Source organism: Vidua macroura, chromosome 23 (assembly GCF_024509145.1).
Source record: "Vidua macroura isolate BioBank_ID:100142 chromosome 23, ASM2450914v1, whole genome shotgun sequence".
In the NCBI taxonomy this organism is placed as follows: domain Eukaryota; kingdom Metazoa; phylum Chordata; class Aves; order Passeriformes; family Viduidae; genus Vidua; species Vidua macroura.
Window position 1 is genome coordinate 2,224,804 of NC_071593.1, and position 17,591 is coordinate 2,242,394.

The following is a 17,591-nucleotide window of genomic DNA, read 5'->3' on the forward strand; positions in this document are numbered from 1 at the left end:
GGTGCCAGGCGGGCACGGGGAAGTGTCTCGCTCCGGTGGAGGCGAAGAGCAGAGGGAGGTGGAAATTCCCTCCTGGGGAATGCGTGAAAAGGTCCCGAGGAGGGCAGGAGGGGCCTCCTGCAGCCTCAGAACCAGGTTCCCCAGCAGGAAGCGATTTTTTTTTTTGCCGAAACAGGAAATTTTGGGGGTGTCACCAGCTGCAAAGCCGCGGGCGGGGACTCCGTGACCCCGCGGCCGTGGGATGGGCCCGCACCCCCCCAGAGCAGCCTCCCCACCCGCGCTGACCCCACCAGCCCCAAACCAAACCCCCGTGCCCAAAACCAGGCTCCAAACGACACCTTCACGCCGGGAGCGGAGGAAGGGAGGACGAGGGGCAGGGAAGCGCTGCCCCCTCATTGTCCGTGAAGCTTTATTGGCCAAACCCGTGCTTTCGGTGCTTTTCCAGCGCAGGAAATGCACCTTCCCCTGGGCTGCAGGAAATGCACCTTCCCCTGGCTGCAGGAAATGCACCTTCCCCTGCAGGACCCGGCCCGGGGGGGGGGTCAGGGCACCACGTGCCACCACTTGAAGGCGAAGGGCTTGCGGCGCACGTTGGTGCCGCAGTGGACATCCCCCGACAGGACGTGGTAGGAGAAGAAGTCGTCGATGAAGGTGCAGGAGAGGCCCAGCGGCTCCAGCAGCTCCCGCACGCGCTGCTCCAGGCAGCAGCGCCCGCCCACCACGGGCCCGAAGGGCTTGGGGATGCCCAGGTGCCGGCCCAGCACCAGCATGTTCACCTGGAGCAGAGCGGGGAGTCCAGCAGGGATCGATCCCGGGGGAAGCGGGGATCGGGGCAGGGTTTGCAGGGTCGGGGTCTCACCATGTCCGGGAACAGCGCGTCGGCGCGGGAGTTGGTCAGGATGAAGAGCTGCGGGATGTCCACGATGTCCTGCTCGCTCAGCCCCAGCTCCTGCTTCAGCAGGTCGCGGTTCCAGTCGATGCAGCGCTGCGGGAAGGACCCGGAACTGCCATCCTGGACCTCCACATCCCAGCCACGGGCCCTGCTGGATCCCATCCCTGTGCACAACCTCCCATCCCATCCCATCCCCATCCCAAATTCCCACCCCATCGCTGTGGACATCTCCCACCCCACCCCATCCTCTCTCTCCCTTCAGCTGCCCCCTCTGTGTCCTTTGGGGTATCTCCCTCTCCTTGCCCCCTCCGGCCATTCCCCAGGACCCCAGATCCCCTCGCTGCACCCCGGAACCGCCCGGAATGAGGAGGGGGAGCCCCCGGGTCCCACCTGCACGTGGCGGTTGTCGCTGCGCAGGGACTCGTCCGCCAGGATCTCGTCGATGCTCTTCTTCTCAGTGCCCTTCAGCCCTGGGGTGTGCGAGCGGTGAGGGACAGCGGGGGGGACAGAGGGGTGGACAGCGGGGTGGACAGTGGGATGGACAGGGATGGACACTGGGATGGACAGAGGGGTGGACAGAGGGATGGATGCAGACATGGACAGAGGGATGGACACAGGGATGGACAGAGGGATGGACAGCGGGATGGACAGAGAGAAGGACAGAGGGGTGGACAGAGGGATGGATGCAGACATGGACAGAGGGATGGACACAGGGATGGACAGAGGGATGGACAGCGGGATGGACAGAGAGAAGGACAGAGGGGTGGACAGCGGGATGGACAGAGGGATGGACAGGGATGGACAGCGGGATGGACAGAGAGAAGGACAGAGGGATGGACAGAGGGATGGATGCAGAGAAGGACAGAGGGATGGACAGCAGGATGGACACAGGGATGGACAGCGAGATGGACAGTGGGCGGAGACAGTGGATGGACACTGGGAATGCCGTTCCCTAGGGATGTCCTCAGCCAGCCCTCACCGATGAACTGCGTGGCCTCCCCGTGGCCCTGCTGCTGCTTCTCCTTGAAGAGTTTGTAGCAGGCGTTGGGACTGGCCAGGAGCAGCCGGAATCCCTGCGGGACAGAGACCGGGGGTCACCCCTGGTGTGGGGGGATAAAACACCCCAGAGTCCAGCTGGGAGGCACCATGGCCATCCCAAACCCAGCCCCGGGCCATGGGATGCCCATGGAGATCCCAAACCCAGCCCCAGGCCATGCAATGCCCATGGAGATCCCAAACCCAGCCCCAGGCCATGCAATGCCCATGGAGATCCCAAAACCATCCCCGGGCTATGGGATGCCAACACCAATCCCAAATCCATCCCCCTGGGCCGCCCCAAAGGGGCTGCATCCCCCAGAGCCCCCGGAAGGACAGACAGCTGGCAAAGGGGATTCTTGGGGCACTGGAAGAGCCCTGGGCAGGCTCCAGAGCCGGCACCTTCCTGTCCAGGGCAGGGACGAAGGTGAGGAACTCGTCCACGTGGCCCACGCTGAGCCACTCCGAGTAGACCTCGAGCGGCGCCTGCACCGTCTGCGCGAACAGGAAATCCCGCACGGCCCTGCACATCCTGCGGCCGGCCGCCCTGCGGGACACGCACGGGTGGCCACCGCTCCCCACCCCAAAACCCGCTCCCCAAAACCCCCTCCCCAAAACCTGCTCCCCAAAACCCCCTCCCCAAAACCCCCTCCCCAAAACCCGCTCCCTGCCCCAAAACCCGCTCCCCAAAACCCCCTCCCCAAAACCCACTCCCCACCCCAAAACCCGCTCCCCAAAATCCCTCCCCAATCGTCACCACAAGGCTCATTTTTATCCTGCTTTTCAGGGAAAATGGCCCAAGCTACATTAAAGACATCCACGTCTTTAAATACATGTAATACTACAAATTATAGATTGTTCTACTTTAATATAGATTTATCTGTCTAATGGCCCTATTATGTATCATTATATCTGTTATATATTAATATATCCCTGTGTTATATATAAAGTATGTTAATATCTACACGTTATTTGAATATATATTGCTAAATCCCTGTATGATATAAATATAGCAATATAAATACATATTGCCAGATCCCTAGCTTATATAAATATATATTACTAAATCCCTAGCTTATATAAATCTCCATTACTAGATCCCTAATATTACATAAATATATCAAGGTATCTCCCTGTATTTTAGATAAATACATCAATATATCCCTATATTATATATAAAGTGTGTTAATATACACGTTATATAAATATATATTGCTAAATCCCTATATTATATAAATATATATAGCTAAATTCCTATATTATATAAATATATATTACAAAACCGCTCCCTGCCCCAAAACCCCCTCCCCAAAATCCCTCCCCGATCATCACCACAAGGCTCATTTTTATCCTGCTTTTCAGGGAAAATGGCCCAAGCTACGTTAAAGACATCCACGTCTTTAAATACATGTAATACTACAAATTATAGATTGTTCTACTTTAATATAGATTTATCTGTCTAATGGCCCTATTATGTATCATTATATCTGTTATATATTAATATATCCCTGTGTTATATATAAAGTATGTTAATATCTACACGTTATTTGAATATATATTGCTAAATCCCTATATGATATAAATATAGCAATATAAATACATATTGCCAGATCCCTAGCTTATATAAATATATATTACTAAATTCCTAGCTTATATAAATATATGTCACTAGATCCTTATATTATATAAATATATCAATAGAAATATATACTACTATATATTATATATAGTATATATAATAAATATTTTGTAAATTATATATATATTATATTATATGTATTATATGCATATTATATAATTATGTATTGCATATAATATATATATTATGCATTATATATTAATACATTCTATATATTAACATATATAGTAATATTACTTATCTCCCTGTATTTTGGATAAATGCATCAATATATCCCTATATTATATATAGTGTCTATACATACAATGTTATATAAATATCAACTGCTAAATCCCTTTATATAATAATATATAAATACATATTGCAAAATCCCTATCTTATATAAATCTATATTACAAAATCCTTATCTCATATAAATCTATATTACTAGATCCCTAATATTGCATAAATGTATCAGCGTGTCTCCCTGTATTTTGGATAAATACATGGCTATATCCCCACATTTTCCATAAACACATCTGCCATCCATAGGATGGGATCATTCCGTGCCTGGCTCCGCTCGGGCACCTCTGGGTTGAGTTTTTCCCACCCCTGCCATTCCCAAATCCCGCCTCGCTTCGGTGTGAGGCCAAGTTTTCTTAGACAGAGCGGGCTGGGAAGAGGTTAATTAAATTCCTGGTAATGAGGGACAATTCGGGCCGCAGTGGGGCTGGGAGAATCCCATTTCCCTGCCTCTGGAGCGTCCCGTGGGTTTTTTGGGATCGGAGCAGGCGGGATCGGGCGCGGGTGTTGTTTTTCCCGGAAAATGCCCTCCTTTGTGGAGGCTTGGCAGGAGCTTTGTTCGCGGGGCTGCCAAGCACCGCCTGCCCCGGGCACAGCAACCCCGGCTGGTCGGGATTTCACCCTTTCCTGGGCTCCCCGCTCCTCTCCCAAAGAACAAACCCCGGCCCGGTCCGCGGGACAGGGGCAAAAGGGGTGAAAACGGGAGAAAACGGGAAAAAACGGGAAAAGGGGAAAAGGGAAAACAGGAAAATGGGAAAAAGGGAAAATGGGGAAAATGGGAAAATAGGAAAAAATGGGGAAAAGGGAAAAGGGGAAAAAGGGAAAAGGGGAAAAATGGGAAAACATGAAAATGGGAAAACAGGAAAATGGGAAAAAGGGAAAAGGGAAAATGGGAAAAATGGGAAAATGGGAAAAAGGGAAAAAGGGAAAAAGGGAAAAGGAGGAAATGGGAAAAGGGAGGAAAGGGAAAATGGGAAAATGGGAAAAATGGGGGAAATGGGGAAAATGGGGAAAATGGGGAAAATGGGGAAAATGGGGAAATGGGAAAATGGAAAACAGGAAAATGGGGAAAGGGGAAAATGGGAAAACAGTGGCCAGCTTTTGTGAGGGTCGGAGGAGCAGCTGAGGAGTTTGCCTGTAAAATCTGGGATTTGATGGGGATCAGGTCCGGGTTTTTTCTCTGAGAGGTTCCCGAGGGCGGGTTTTGGGATCTCCCGAGGAGGGGATGCTCACCAGGGCAGGGGGCTGCCGATGAGGATCCGCCCCAGCGGGTACTCCTTGCCCCGCACCGTCACCGGCGGGCTCACGTCCAGGTTCCCGAAGGAATCCAGGCTGGTCACGCTCTTCCCGGGGGGCTCCCGGGTCACGTAGCCAAAATCCGGACCCTGGGAAAGAAGGAAGAGGTGCCAAGGACCTCCCGTGAGGGGATTTTGGGGAGAAAAAGGGGGATTTCAATGCAAGGACACACCAGGATCTTCTTAAAAGCAAAATCCTTCAGGCCTCTGTTCCTGGGAGAGTCGAAGACCACAGGGAAGGTTTTGTGTGGAGCTTCCACGTAGCCGAACTCCAGCTCATCCTGTGGGAAGGAGACGAGGAGGAGGAGGAGGAGGAGGAGGAAGGCTCTGAGGAGTGATAGGAATCTCCACCAGGGATGTGGAGAGGGTGGGGCAGGAAATGGGGCGAGCCTGGCAAAGCCCAGCCTAAACCATTGGGGAGGCTCCTGCTCGGCCCTCCCGGGGTGACACCACAGCCACGGTGTCCCCCTGGGGTCCCCCTGGCAGTGGGACCCTCCTGCACAGCCCCACGGGGCCCCCTTTCAATGGGGTCCCCTCTTGCAATGAGGTCACTCTCGAGGTGTCCCTTGGGTCCCCTCTTCCAAAGCACCACGGGGACCCTTCTGCAAAAGGGGACCCCTCGCAGTGTCCCACAGGGTCCCTTTTGCAGCAGGGACCCCTTGTAATGTCCCACGGGGTCCTTCTTGCAATGGGGTCCCCTTTACAACGTCCCATTGTGTCCCTTTTGCAGTGGGGTCCCCTTTGCAATGTCCCATGGGGTCCTTCTTGCAACGGGGTCACCTTCGAAAGCCCCACGGGGTCCCTTTTGCAATGGGGTCCCTCCTGCAGCGTCCCATGGGGTCCCTTTTTACAATGTCCCCCACTGGGATCACCCTGCAGTGGGGCCCCTCTGGCACAGCCCCACGGGGTCCCTGTCCCAGTGCCCCTCTGTGTCCCTGGTGCCAGGCCATTGTCCCCATCCGTGCCACCCTGGCAGCGTTCCCTGTGCCTCAGTGCCCGCTCCCATGCCCGTCCCCTGGCTGTCCCGGGCTGTCCCGGGCGGGGCCGGGCGGGGCCGGGCGGGGCCGGGCGGGCTGACCTGGATCCAGCGGTCGCTGCGCGTGTCCTGCTCCGCACACACGGTCAGTTTGCAGTTGGCTTTCCGCAGCAGCGCCCGCAGCCCCTCCAGGAAGGCCTCGTTGGAATCCGAGCCCTGCTTGATGCTGGGGGGACAGCGGGGAACTGGGGCTGCGAGGGGGATCGGGGGGAGCCCCCAAAACCCCGACCCTGCAGCTCGCACCTCATTCCTGAACACCCTGAGCAACATTCCTGTGTGGGATTGGAGCTGGAGAGGGAGCTCCAGCCTTTGTGGGATTGGAGCTGGAGAGGGAGCTCCAGCATTTCTCCTTGGGATTTAACTGCCCTGGGCAGCATTCCTGTATGGAATTGGAGCTGGAGAAGGTCTTCCAGCATTTCTCCTTGGGATTTAAATGCCCCGGGCAACATTCCTGCATGGGAATGGACCTGGAGAGGGAACTCCAGCCATTCTCCTCGAGATGGAAATGACTCCCACAGCAACAGCTTCCCAAACATTCCCAGGCGGGACTGCCTAAGACTGGCTCATGTAGGGCCCCACACAGCCAGGAAGGGTCGGGAACTCCTCCCTGGAGAGTGCCCCAGGGCAGGGGACACCCCTGTGCCACGGCGGGGACACCCCTCCTACCTGCAGACAAACACCTCCAGGGGCTGCTGGGTGTTGGGCGTCATGATCCAGGGCGCCACACGGAACACCACGGTGTCCGTGAAGATCGGCGTGCCCGGCGAGTCCTGGCGGAGCCAAAATGGAGTTTGGGACCTCCACCATGGGGGGTTTGTCCGGGGAGGGGTGGGGCCGACCCCCCTGTACCTTATGGGGCACCTCCAGCAGGCTGGCGCTGAAGGACACGAGGCCGGAGAAGCCCCTGTCGGGGAACGCCAGCCCCTCCACGTAGAAGGTGCTGTCCCCGTGGCCAGCGTGGTCCAGCACGTAGGAGAGCTTGTCTGGGCCCAGCACGGGCTTGTAGAGCGGGTGGCCATCACCACCTGGAGAACCCCAGATCCCCACCCCAAACTCAGCAGCCTGGAGAACCCTGGACTCCCACCCCAAACTCAGCAGCCTGGAGAACCCACCCTGAGTTCAGCAGCCACCAAGTTCATTCCCACCCCGAGTTTAGCAGCCTGGAGAACCCCAGATCTCCACCCCAAACCCAGCAGCCTGGAGACCCCCAGATCCCCACAGCCTGCCCACAGGGGGACACGCCAGCAGCAGGAGGAGGAGGTGGCTGGTGCCCAAGGGTGGCAGAGGAGCCTCCTCCTCCTCCTCCTTCCTGGGGAACGTGCTTGATCTTCCCGGGACAAAGAGGGCTCCGTCCCCTCGGGTCCAGCCCTTTCAAGGTGTGTGGCTCTGGCTGAGGATCTAATGACACCCTTGGCTCCCCGGACCTGATTTTCGGCGCGGAGCTGCCGGGGATCCAACCGTTCAAAGGCAAAGGGCGCTGCCCAACGGGATGGGCTGCTTGGCTGCTTGGCTCCCTGCCCGAGCCAAAACAGCGCTGGGAGCCACGTGGGGATTCCCTTGCCATGGGAATGTCAAAATCCCAGCCCTCATTGGGAAAAGCCTCTTTGGATCCTTGTTTTTTCCCATATAGCCCCACCCTGTGCAACGGCAGAAGAGCTTTGGAGGTAAAAGGGAGATTACAGCAAATGGGGCACCCCAATGAACTAAACCTGTGGGGCTGGCTCGCCCTGGGGTCACGCAGGGGTGCTGGGGGCAGGGGAAGGCAGAGGTACTCACGGACGGCGTGGAACACCCGCACTTTGTCCGCGTCGCTCTCGGGGACGTGCAGCACCACCGGGTACTCGGCGAAGACGGCGCTGGGGCCCTGGGTCCGCAGCAGCATCACCGACATGTCCTGGAGGTCTGGGGGACACGGGGGACATGGAGGGAGGGCATGGCAGTGGGGAAGCCCCCAGGGAGCCCCTCGGGGTCGCAGCCCACCTGCCAGGGTCCGTATGTCCGCCTGGCCGCTGTCCGTGCCCCCCGCGCCGGGGCTGTCCCGGTCACAGTTGACCAACAGCACGGCCCCTTGTCCGTCCGGGCCCCACGTCCACTTGGCCTGGAGGAGAAGCACTGAGAGGGGACAGGAGCAGGAATTCCCCCCTCCTGGGCCGAGGAAAGAACCGCGCTCGGAGGAGAACCCGACCACGCCATGAGGAGACACCAGCGCCGCTCCAAACCGCCCCATCCCAGCGGCAGCTCCAGCAGGGCCTGCACGGACTGCTCCGAGATTTTATCTCCCAGCCAGGCTGGAAGTGCCTCCAGCCTCACCTGGACACGGCTGCAGCGCCTCTGGAAGCTCAGCCCATCTTGATCCCAATTTGCGCCGCCGATCAGGCTGAGGTTAATTAGCCGGGCTGGGCTGCGGTTAATTAGCCTGGCTTAAGGGCCAGGGCACAGGCAGATGTGTGGCCAAAGGGGGAAACCTCCTGCTCAACTCATACAGTGGCACCTTTAGGGCCCAAAAGGGAAAAGAAAAAGAGAAAGAAGATGGAAGAGAAAGGGAGGAAAAGGGAATAAAAAGGGAAGAAAAAGGGAAGAAAAAGCTGATAGTTTTCTCCTACAAGATCCTCAGGACCAGGCTGGAGCCGCAGGAGGTTTGGCGTGGAATAGGAAAATAAATCCTTTTCCTGCTCAATTAGTAGGCTGAGGATCTGCCGGGCTGTTTGCCCTCATGCAGACTCCACCCAGGTCCCTGTCCCTCCTGGAGATTTTCCAGGAAGAGGCCAGTGATGGATCCGCCCTCCCATGACGATCTCCTCACCTTGTCCTTGCCCTTGCTCTTCACTCGGCCGCTCCGGCTCCAGTCCACGTCCAGGGACACCTCTGGAACAGCGAGAGGGAAGGAAGCCAGGCAGGGGATGAGCTCTCAGGGCCATTTTGGACTCCTCCTTGGCACCCCACACCAACCCCACCTCACCCCCCCAAAAGCTGCTCCAGACCCAACAATTCCAACAAAGCAGGAGAAGAAAACCCAACCCAACGGCTTTGCCATGACTTCCCCTCTTTGATCTCCAGCTGTCTCCTCTCATTCTGGTTTCCCCCAGCAGGGACATCCCCACTTCATGGTAGATTTTACATTTTCATAGCATTTTTCTCATGGCAGATTTTGTTTTCATGCCATTTTTTAACTTTTCATGGCAGATTTTATGTTTTCTTGGCAGATTTTATGCGGCATTTTTTATGTTTTCACCCATTTCCTACTGGCTGTCCTGTTCTCCACTAAGCCAAAACACAGTGGAGGCACAAAAATATGTTTTCACTGTGGTTGAGCAAACACCCAAATAATTTCTAGGAAATCTGGACTTCTCCTCACAGAGCTCTTCTTGCCCCAAATTTCTGCCTCTGCTGCAGAGATTTACTGGTGACCTCATCCAAACCCCACCTCAGTCCTAACCCAAAACCTCCTCCAGATGGGACACACAAGGTGTGGAAAACACAGGGACTGAAGCAGAGATTGCTCTCCTTGGGGCAGAAAGGACAACGTGGAAAAGCCGGGAGGGAAACTCGAAATCCAACCAAGACAAGAAACATTTAGAAGGCAAAATCCCTGTGGCCAGTGGTGGCCCCAGCTGGCTCCAGCAAGGCCCAACGGCCATGGCACACGGGAAACCTTCAGCCTCTCCAGGGGCAATTTTGGGAGGCGTAGGCACGACTTGAGGACACAAGTCAGACTGTCATGTGAATGCTTCAGAAAATCCCAAATTTAGGGTAATTAATCCATCCAAGTGGAGACTTCTGCACCCAGACTGGTTGTCTAGACTCCCTTTGTAGTCAGCAGGGGAGAGCAGGCATTTGGAGGGAATGATTCACCTCACCCTAAACTCCTGAAACAGGTCAGGCACTGCTTCGGTGCCGATCCCTCTCCCCTCGCTGCCGCGGAGGAGGCGCCGGCCGGAGCCGGGTGAGGAGATCTCCCGTGGATCCTCTTTTCCCGAGGAATCACCTTGGCAGGCACAGGAGGATGCTCCTGGGTGGGGACACGGCCCGGCCTCCATCTCTCCCACACCATATAAGGCAGTGTTTAATTAATCATGGTTTAATTATTTCCCTCTTGCTCATCAGCATCAGTGAACACCCAAACCTTTATTGCCGGTGGCCCCCGAGGAATTCTGGCCTCGTGGATCCAGCCAGATCCCAAGAGACCAGGAATTCCCAGAGTCTTTGTGGGCACCTACCGACACAGGTGAGGTACAGCCAGGCCACCGCCAGCTCGCGGCCCTCGCGGTTGTAGTAGGAGATCTTCACCTGCAGAGACATCCCCACACCGTGACCCACACCCTGACCCACACCCCACCGGGCTGGTGGGATCTCCATCCCCACACCCTGACCCACACCCCACCGGGCTGGTGGGATCTCCATCCCCACACTGTGACCCCGCTGGGCTGGTGGGATCTCCATCCCCACACCCTGACCCACACCCCACCAGGTTGCAAGTTCTCCATCCCCACACCGTGACCCTGCTGGGCTGGTGAGATCTCCATCCCCACACCCTGACCCACACCCCACCAGGTTGCAGGATCTCCATCCCCACACTGTGACCCACACCCCACCAGGCTGCAGGTTCTCCATCCCCACACTGTGACCCCGCCGGGCTGGTGGGATCTCTGCCCTCCCAGGATCGTGTGATGAGCTGGGAAGGGCCCCACAAGGATCCCCAACCCAACCCCTGCCTGCCCACCCAGCTGGGCCCCACGAGGTCCATCCCAGCCTTTCTCTATTAATCCCGGTTTGTTGGAACACTCTGTGTCAGCTTCAGCCAAAATTGGGCATGGAAAAAGCCAAACTTGGGGTATTTTTTGCTGCCTGGCACCGACTTTTGCAACTGCTGCGATGTCGTCGTTAAGGCACCAAATGGGACCTTCTCCTTCTGGGTTTCATTTCTTGTCAGTGCCAATTACCCAACTCTGCTGGAGCTTTTCCATGAAAAACCACCCTGGTGTCAGCATTATTCGCAAATCCTCGAGTTTTCCTAGGAAATTTCACTTATTTCCACCAGTTTGGGCACAGGAACAGCGCCTGACCTGGTTGTCATCGACGGTCCTGCTGGTGACGTCGATGGTCACCACCACCTCGATGTCGGGATCCAGGGGCCACCGGGAGTCCAGGGTGGGCCTTGTGGCGGGGCTGTGGATCATGTGCACCGTCACCGCCGGCGTGGCGTGCACGTCAAAGGACGCCGCACCTTTCGGGATGGACCTGGAACGGAGCAACCTCGGGTCAGAGACCACGGGAGCCAAATCCCCAAACCTGGAATTAAACCCAGCCGTGACTGGGTGGGAGGGGCCCCGAGACCATCCCTGGGTGATGAAATGTCCCTGGAGTTCCACACGTGGGACCTCTGTGGCAGCATTGGGCAAGCCCAGCTCCTGCTGCAGCTCCGGCACGTCCGGCCGTGGTTTATCCCTCTGCAGCCACGAGAAATTCCCTGAATTTCAGCATCCTGTGACAAAACCCCAGCCGGGGAAGAATCAGGATGGTTTTCATGCCAACCACGCGTGGAGCTGGGGGTTGTGGAACCATCCCGTGACCTGAGGGATGCTGGGGCTGGAGCGGAGCCTGGATCCCGGCACGCAGCGCCCGCGCCCGGCTCCGTGACATCCTCGGGAGCCTTTGAAGTGCTGCTCCCTGCTCATTACAGCCCCGGCCGCTCCATCCCGCTCTGACCTGCTCCCGGCTCCCCCGGCTGCGTCCCAGGGGGAGCCAGGTGGGAACTTCAGCAGCGAGAACGTAAAAACCACAACATCAAAACCCCGCCACAGCAGGGATTTATCCCCGGTGTTGCTCTTGGCGCGGCATCCCCGGTGCCTCCAGCAGCTTGTGAGGAGATTAAGGCATTCCGTGGGCTTGGCATCCCCATCTGGAACACCCCATGAAGCTGCGGATTTGGGGAATGCTGGATCCCATCCCAAACACCCTGCAAAGCCATGGATCTGAGGAATACTGGATCCCATCTGGAACACCCCACAAAGCTGAGGATCCAGGAAATGCAGGATCCCATCCAAACACCCCGTGAAGCTGTGGATCCACGGGATGCTGGGATCCTGCAGATTTGGGGCTGTTTGCCGTGGGTTTGTGGCACTCCCACCTCAGCAGCGCCGCCCGATTCCCAACGAGCTCCACGTTCTGCCCCAAACAGCCCAAAATTGGTGCATCCACCACTAAATTCCCCCAGCCAGTGCTCCCGGGAATAAAATGATCCCATTTTTCAGCTGGAAGAAACAGCTCCACCATCTGCTGTTTGGGGCCACGGCTCAAATTTGTTACCAAGAAGCCAAATTACCCCATTTGGGGGCTCTGGCTCCATGTTTAAATAAGACTGAGAGGGCTCAGAGTCCAAAAGCAGGACAAAAAATTGCAGTTAATAGGTTTTCTACATTCCCATCTGAATGGGGGGGGGAAACGAGGCTGTTTTAGGGCAGCCAGCACTCTCTGAGGGGACGGCGGCACATCCTGGCCCAGCTCCAGCGCTCCATCCCAATAATTGCCTGGATGCGATGCCGACCGGCTGGGCCTGCGTTCTCTGTCATTATAAATGTGATTTATTAAATAATGACACTGTGACAGCAGGGCAGGGACAGCCACCTATCTTCCCAATAAAGCCACCCCCTATTTAATGCTGCAAAAATCCCTTTTCCTGACATTGCCTGTGCACGGCTGCCGCTGGATTTTTTCTGCCTGAGCCACACATTTTATTCCTCCTCCCGTTTTAGTTCCGAGTTGCTCGTCTTGAATTGCTCTTGCCCAATGTTCTTAGAGCCAGAAATAGACCCGGGGTGTGCTCGGGCTTTGCCTCCAAACCATCCTGGCCTGGCTCCGCTGCGATGCCTCGAGCCAACATCCCACCTTTGGATGAGCTCCCTGTGGGATACTGTCCCCAAAAATGAGCTCCCTGTGGGATATTGTCCCCAAAATCAGAGTTTTGGGGTGAGGTCCCCGTGGGACATCATCCCCTACAACACACACAGTGGGACATCATTCCCTAAAAAACACCTTCATGAGCTCCCCATGGACATCATCCCCTAAAGCACACCCAGCGGGACCCGTCCCTCCAAACCCTTGGGTGAACTCCTGACGAGCTCCGAGTCCCGCACCACCCGTTTCTCCTCCAAACACATCCCAAATCCCAGCAGCTCTGTGGAACATGCCAGGATGCCCCAATCCTGAGCAAACCCATCCCAAATCCCTGGCCTGGATACCCTGATCCTCAACAAACCCATCCCAAATCCCAGTGGCTCCATGGAAAACACTGGGACCACTCAATGCTGAGCAAATCCATCCCAGATCCCAGTGGCTCCATGGAACAATCTGGGATGCCCCAATCCTGATCAAACCCATCCCAAATCCCTGGCCTGGATGCCCTAATATGGAGCAAACCCATCCCAAATCCCTGGCTCAGGATGTCCCAATCTGGAGCAAATCCATCCCAAATCCTGGTGGCTCCATGGAGCAATCTGGGATGCCCCAGTCCTGATCAAACCCATCCCAAATCCCCGGCTCAGGATGCCCCAATCCTGATCAAACCCATCCCAAATCCCTGGCTCAGGATGCCCCAACCCTGATCAAACCCATCCCAAATCCCTGGCTCAGGATGCCCCAATCCTGATCAAACCCATCCCAAATCCCTGGCCAGGATGCCCCAATCCTGATCAAACCCATCCCAAATCCCTGGCTCAGGATGCCCCAATCCTGATCAAACCCATCCCAAATCCCTTACCGCCGCATGTCCAGGAAGACCTCGGTGCCCAGCACGCAGACGCCGCGGGCGGCGTGGCTGGTGGACATGGGCACGACGTGACGCGGGGCCATGGTGAGCCGGGCACGGCCGCATGGGCAGGGAGCTCCAGGCTGTGCCGGGAAACCAGCAGGACTGGATTAAAAGGCTCGGGAAGGTAACTCCTCCTTCCCAGGATGACGGGGTTCGGCCGGGGGACCCTGGTTCCACCTCCATCCCAAGATGAAGGTGATAGGGCAGCCCCGGGGCGGCTCCAGCAGGGACAGCAAGTGACAGCCAGCCCTGCTGGATGCTCCTCAGCGGGGCTTTGGGGTTTATTCCCTCTTTTTGTTTCTTCCCAGCTCCATCTCAAACCCCGCAGCTCATGCATTAAACATTCCCACTCCCCGGCAGCGCAGGGTGGTTGTTTGGGGTTATTACAATGCTGTCATTAAAACCGGGCATTTTCTTTAAAACACCCCAAATTTTCCAGCCGGCCTCTCTGGGCCGGGTGAGTCACGGCCCCGGCTGCAGCAGCAGGGCCATGCCTGAGTACAGCTGAACAAAAGGAAATGTTTGCTCAGGTCGGTCCTTCCCATCCCAACCATCCCGAGGACGGGAGGGACGGGCAGGGAGAACTGGTTATGGGGCAGGCGGGGAAGGGGAAAACACCAACAGCCAACAACCAGAGGCTTCCCAAGGAAACTCCAACTCCTCCGTGTCTCCTTGGACCTCGAGCTTCAGGGGAATGGAGGGTTTCCAGGCCGAGATCCCATGGGAAAAATCCCCTTTGCTGGAAGCTGTACCGCAGATATCCATCGCTCTCAGGGCCATCCCATCCCGGAGAATTTGCCTGCCTGGGAGTGGGGAAAGCCGGCTGGAGCAGGAGGGAGGGAGCCCTGCCTGTGGGGATGGAGGCAGCAGCTCCAGAGAGTCCCTTTTCTTTTACTTTATATATATTACTATATTTTAAAACTTTAAATTTTAAGTTTTCTGATCTGTGATATTATACACTTTTAATTAACTACACACCTGTAATCTTAGTGTTATTAATCAACCTTGGAAGCTTTCTTTATGGCTTTGGGTTAAATGCAGTGTTTTCTGGAGTTAGAGTTTGTTAGCACAAAAGTTTAAAATTCTCAGCACCTAGAACTCAAACATCTCATGGCTCATCCCCCAGGAACCGGGTGGGATGTGCCTGGGACAGGGAATGGGAAGGATGGGATGTGCCTAGGACAGGGAATGGGAAGGACAGGGCTGGGAAGGGCCAAACCCCTGTGGGGAGCAGCAGGAGAAGGCCCAGGGGAGCCAGAGCCAGCACTGCACTGAGCTGCACGTCCCCAGCTGTGGGAGCAGGGAATTCCCTGTGGGATCAAACTGCTGGGATGAGCCCAGACAGGCTCCAGGAAGGGGCTCAGGGAAAGGGATCCAGGAAAGGGATCTGGCAAAGAGATCCGGGAAAGGGATCTCTCCCACTTTAAGTGCAGCAACCACTCCCAGGTCCATGTCTCGTCCCCCAGAACAGCTTCAGGGATTGGAGGAACCCAGAGGAGCAGCCAGGATGCTCCAGCAGGGAATCCTGGTGGCATTTTCAGGCTCTCCCCAGCCTCACTCGCTGGAGATTTTGGATAAAAACCCATTTTCCACAGCCCAGCACCACCCAAATTCCTGCTGGGAATGGTGTTGGCTCTCCAGGCCTTCCTGGGGAGCACGAGCCCTGATGGATCCCTGGACTGGGAGCCGGAATGGTGGAGTGGCCCCGGAGCAGCGTCCCCGCAGAGCTGCAGGCCGGGCTCCCCACTGGAGGCTGCTGGTTGCACTGGTTTGTACTGGGCAGGGGCTGGAGCTGTGCCCCGAGCCTGCTCGGCTGGTTTGGGTCGAGGGATGGACAGGAGCACACCTGGGCTGTACAGGAGCACACCTGGGCTGGACAGGAACACACCTGGGGCTGGGACAGGAGCACACCTGGGGCTGGACAGGAGCACACCTGAGGCTGGGACAGGAGCACACCTGGGGCTGGACAGGAGCACACCTGGGGCTGGGACAGGAGCACACCTGGGCTGGACAGGAGCACACCTGGGCTGGACAGGAGCACACCTGGGGCTGGACAGGAGCACACCTGGGGCTGGGACAGGAGCACACCTGGGGCTGGACAGGAGCACACCTGGGCTGGACAGGAGCACACCTGGGGCTGGGACAGGAGCACACCTGGGCTGGACAGGAGCACACCTGGGGCTGGACAGGAGCACACCTGGGGCTGGGACAGGAGCACACCTGGGGCTGGGACAGGAGCACACCTGGGGCTGGACAGGAGCACACCTGGGCTGGACAGGAGCACACCTGGGCTGGGACAGGAGCACACCTGGGGCTGGACAGGAGTACACCTGGGGCTGGACAGGAGCACACCTGGGCTGGGACAGGAGCACACCTGGCTGGACAGGAGCACACCTGGGGCTGGGACAGGAGCACACCTGGGCTGGGACAGGAGCACACCTGGCTGGACAGGAGCACACCTGGGCTGGGACAGGAGCACACCTGGGCTGGGACAGCGGGATTGGGGCACTCTGTTGTCTGCGGGGAGGGGAGCTCAGCGCTGCCGGAGCACAGCAGGAGTTGGGACGGCTGTGCTCCCCAAAATCCAGCGGGATCGCACCCCTGGGCAGGGAGGGCCCAAACCTTTCAGGGCTGGGTGGGTTTTGCAGCTCAGTCCCAGCCCGTTCTGAGCCGCTGCGGATCTCGCCCAGCCCCAAGCACCGGCAGGTTTTGGGTGGAACCTGCGCTCCCTCCTCTTCCTCCTGCAGCGGCCACCAGCTCCGACGTGCCGTGCTCGGGGACAGGAGGGTTTGGAGCCACCCGGCGCGGCCGGAGCTGATTCTCCCTAATTACAGCCTGTCCTGGGAAAGTGGCACATGACAGAGGGATCCTGCCTGTCCATCACACCAGGGAGCTTGGGCAGCCTGCTCCGGGGGTGCCTTTGGCTTTCCCCCAATCCCAGACTCTTTCCTTCCCCAGTCCCAGCCTTTCCCCAATCCCAGACTCTTTTGCCCAATCCCAGCCTCTTTCCCCAATGCCAGCCCATCCCAAGCCCCCCCGAACGCCCCAGGAACCCCAGGAACAGCCGGATCCCTCCGGGGCGTTGCTCCCCGCCCATCCTGCAGCACCACTCTGCCAAGGAAAGTTCGATAATCTCCCTAAGCCGATAATTACAGCTCGTTAATTACAGCTGGTTAATTACCCCGCATGCAGAATTGCAGGCAGGAACCTTTACGAGCCGTGTCAGCCTAATTACCCGAGCAGGGCGAGACATCGAACCAGTTATCAAACCCCGCCGGGCTCCGCAGGGCTTGGGCTTCCTGAAGGTTTCTTCAGGTTTTCTTTAGGGTTTTTTTTAGGGTTTCATTAGGTTTTCTTTGGGCTGCAGCACCCCAGTCAGGCAGGGAGGACTTGCATCCCCCATTCCTTGTGAGCCAGGGAAAAAGGGTAGGAGGCAGGTTCGGGGCGGGAAAAAATTCTGGGAAAACCCGGACTTTGGGTTAGTATTGAGTGTGGAAAACAGCCGGGACTGCCCAAGCACCCCGTCCCTTCCTCTGCCGCAAACCAAGGCGGCTGCCCGCAGGGAGGCTCCGGAGCTGCCGATCCCAGAGCGAAGCATCCCGGAA

At 56.8% G+C, this 17,591-nt stretch overlaps 1 protein-coding gene across 1 annotated transcript; it reads right to left on the reverse strand.

Moving 5' to 3' along the window:
- Nucleotides 1-396: 396 nt before the first annotated feature.
- LOC128818244 (protein-arginine deiminase type-1-like) lies at nt 397-14,027 on the reverse strand. The gene is made up of 16 exons (XM_053997392.1): nt 13,936-14,027; nt 11,243-11,417; nt 10,397-10,466; nt 8,983-9,044; nt 8,160-8,277; nt 7,956-8,081; nt 7,029-7,204; nt 6,846-6,949; nt 6,222-6,345; nt 5,317-5,424; nt 5,082-5,233; nt 2,330-2,474; nt 1,872-1,965; nt 1,283-1,362; nt 860-985; nt 397-776 (listed from the first exon to the last, which is right to left on the reverse strand). Exons 1-16 carry the CDS (start codon nt 14,025-14,027, stop codon nt 543-545), a joined length of 1,986 nt encoding a protein of 661 aa, XP_053853367.1. The 3' UTR covers nt 397-542.
- Nucleotides 14,028-17,591: the final 3,564 nt, after the last annotated feature.